The sequence below is a fragment of the Otolemur garnettii genome, unplaced genomic scaffold, assembly GCF_000181295.1.
Source record: "Otolemur garnettii isolate 467f Iridium unplaced genomic scaffold, OtoGar3 scaffold00105, whole genome shotgun sequence".
In the NCBI taxonomy this organism is placed as follows: Eukaryota; Metazoa; Chordata; class Mammalia; order Primates; family Galagidae; genus Otolemur; species Otolemur garnettii.
Genome location: NW_003852500.1, coordinates 4,252,836 through 4,255,414, shown reverse-complemented (window position 1 = coordinate 4,255,414; position 2,579 = coordinate 4,252,836). Strand labels below are relative to the sequence as shown.

Below are 2,579 nucleotides of genomic sequence, written 5' to 3'. Positions count from 1 at the left end.
AAAAAAAAAAAAAAAAAAAAAAATCTGAGGGAGTAAAAAGGTCCCTAGGACACCTTTTGACATCCCAGGCCTCCCAACCCATGTCAGGTGATATTTTGGCTTCTTGCCAGGTGGCTGGACTGGATGGATTCATGTCATAAATGGTGCTTTCAGTGGAGGGATGTGGCATCTTCTACCTCTCAACCTGATAGAGCAGAGAGAGGCACCTGCGGTTGGTCTGCCCTCAGTAGGGGCAGGCAGACATAAAGACAGATGTATCACGCAATGCAGGGAGTACAAAAAAGGGAGCAGTGAGCCCTGGGAGGAGGGGCCCTGGAGGCTAGGGTGAGGTGCCAGCTAGGACAGCAGGAACCCTGAGAGAATACCTATGCCAGGAGGCTGGAGTACTTGCCTTTGATGAAACAGGTGAAGACAGCACAGCCTCGGCATCCTCACGCAAATGCACCGAACCTTCCTTCACACCATTACCCATTCCAGGCCTGCTCGGGTTGGCAGGAAACTTGGTCCTGGAGGAATAGAGAGGGATGGTGAGATACCGTGGTACCCTCAGAGATGGCAGCTGTCCCCTCCCTCTGCCAGGCTCAGGCCTGTAACACATCTATGAGTCCTCTGAGAACTTAAGTGTACAAGGCCAGTACCAACAGTCTTCTCCTGTCTTGCTTTGTGGTTCCCTGCAAAGAGAAGGATGCCCTCAGCTGTATTCTGAGGCCACTGTCCCTGTGTGGACTGCTTAATCATTTATAAAAGGCTTACTTGTCAGGTCATCAAAAATAGTCTGTTTTTTTTTTTTAATTTTTTTTAATGTGGTACCACCAGAGCAGATGGGCTCAGAGAGGTCAAACAGCCAGATGAGGTCACACAGCAGGAGACAGAGACATGCTTTTGGGCTTGCACCACCACCAGGCCAAATATGTAACAGTCCTGGACCTAATGTCACCCTGGACCTGAGATTCTCTGTCCACTGGAATAGTTTTAGAAAATTATTCTTCCTATAGTATGGCTGCCCACTTTTTGCAGGAAAACTGACAGTTAGGGGACCTAATAAAAGTCCTCCTGGAAACCTACATTGAACCTCCCTGCGGAAGCACAGGCAAAACTCAGCAAACTTTTGGGAGGGTGAGGGTCCCATTGTCCAGGCCAAAGGGTCCCAGGAGGAAAAAAGGATAAAAGAAGTAGCCCTACTAACATCCACAAAGATCCTCTTTCCAAAAAGCATCATATTCATAGGTTCCAGGTAGACAAATCTCTTGGGTACCACAGTTCAGCCCCCTCTAGGTACCTGCCCCTGACTCACCCCTAGCCCCCTGTCACCCACAGGGCCCAGCACACATGTAGTTCTAGGAGGTGTGTGCAGTGACTTCATCTGTCCATGTCCGCTGGCACCACACCACAGCCCTTCTAAGCTATTTGCACAGAATTCCCACAGCAGCCCTCGCCCTGGCAGGTGAGCAAGTGAAGGATTATCCATGGGCACCACCGTTCTGGCCAGTGGCTCCTCTTGTTAACCTAGAAGGGAGGACTATTGAGAAGGTGTACCTGAGGGAGGGTCTGAGACCACACTGCCCACTTGGAGAAACTGTTCATCACAAAACTAGGACCTCCTTTGAGTGATCTTTATTTCCAAAGGTAACTCAATGAATGGGGGAAAAGAGATAGCTCTCACCTATGGTAGGATTTCAATTAATAAATGCAGAAAGGAATGAAAGAAACAGGAAGCTACTATTAGGCAAAGAGCCAGCATTAAGTGCTGTCATCAATAACCATGGGCAAAGAGTATGAAAGTTCCGAAAGAAATAAAACATAAAACTCCAGGCTGGATGTGCTGGCTTAGGCCCATAATCCTAGTACCCTGGGAGGCTGAGGCAAGAGGATCACTTGAGGTCAGGAGTCCAAGACCAGCCTGAGCAAAGTTGAGACCCCATCTACTAAAACTAGAAAAATTAGCCAGGCATGGTGGTGTGTGCTTGTAGTTCCAGGTACTCAGTAGGCTGAGGCAGGAATATTGTTAGGCTGAGGTCATGACACCATTCACTTTAGCTCAGGGGACAGAGTGAGACTCTATCTTCCAAAAACAAAACAAAGCAAAACAAAATTCCTTATGACCATTCTCTCTGCTGGGTCTATACCCAAAGAAAATGAAATCACCACCGCATAAAGATACCTGCATTGCCATGTTCACAGTGGCCAACATATGAAAACCAATGGACAAATGAATGGATGAAGAAAATGTGGTATATAGGCATCAGGGAATATTCAGCCTTAATAAAGGAGATCCTGCCATTTGCAACAATGTAGATGAAGCTACAGGACGTTACACTAAATGAAGCTTGTTTCATTACCAGGCACAGATGGAGAAATACCACATGACCTCATGTGGAATTTTTAAAAATCAAATACACAGAAACAGTTAAATGGTGGTTACCAAGGGTGGAATAGAGGCAGGGAAAATGGGAAGATTTAGATCAAAAGGTAGAAAGTTGTGGGAGGCGCCTGTAGCTCAGTGAGTAGGGCGCTGGCCTCATATACCGAGAGTGGCAGGTTCAAGCCCAGCCCTGGCCAAACTGCAACAACAAAAAAAA

General features: G+C 47.2%; 1 protein-coding gene across 2 annotated transcripts in view; it reads right to left on the bottom strand.

The window, feature by feature from the left end:
* Positions 1-2,579, bottom strand: part of SLC25A42 (solute carrier family 25 member 42) — a 44,086-nt gene that overhangs the window by 17,234 nt on the left and 24,273 nt on the right. The window contains exon 2 of one of the 2 annotated variants that reach the window (XM_003796589.3): positions 392-506. In XM_003796589.3, the coding sequence (XP_003796637.1) occupies positions 392-472 (81 nt within the window). In that variant the 5' untranslated portion in view covers positions 473-506. Of the gene's footprint in view, positions 1-391; positions 735-2,579 lie in introns of those variants that run through there. The other variant, XM_023517151.1, reaches the window with a different exon arrangement.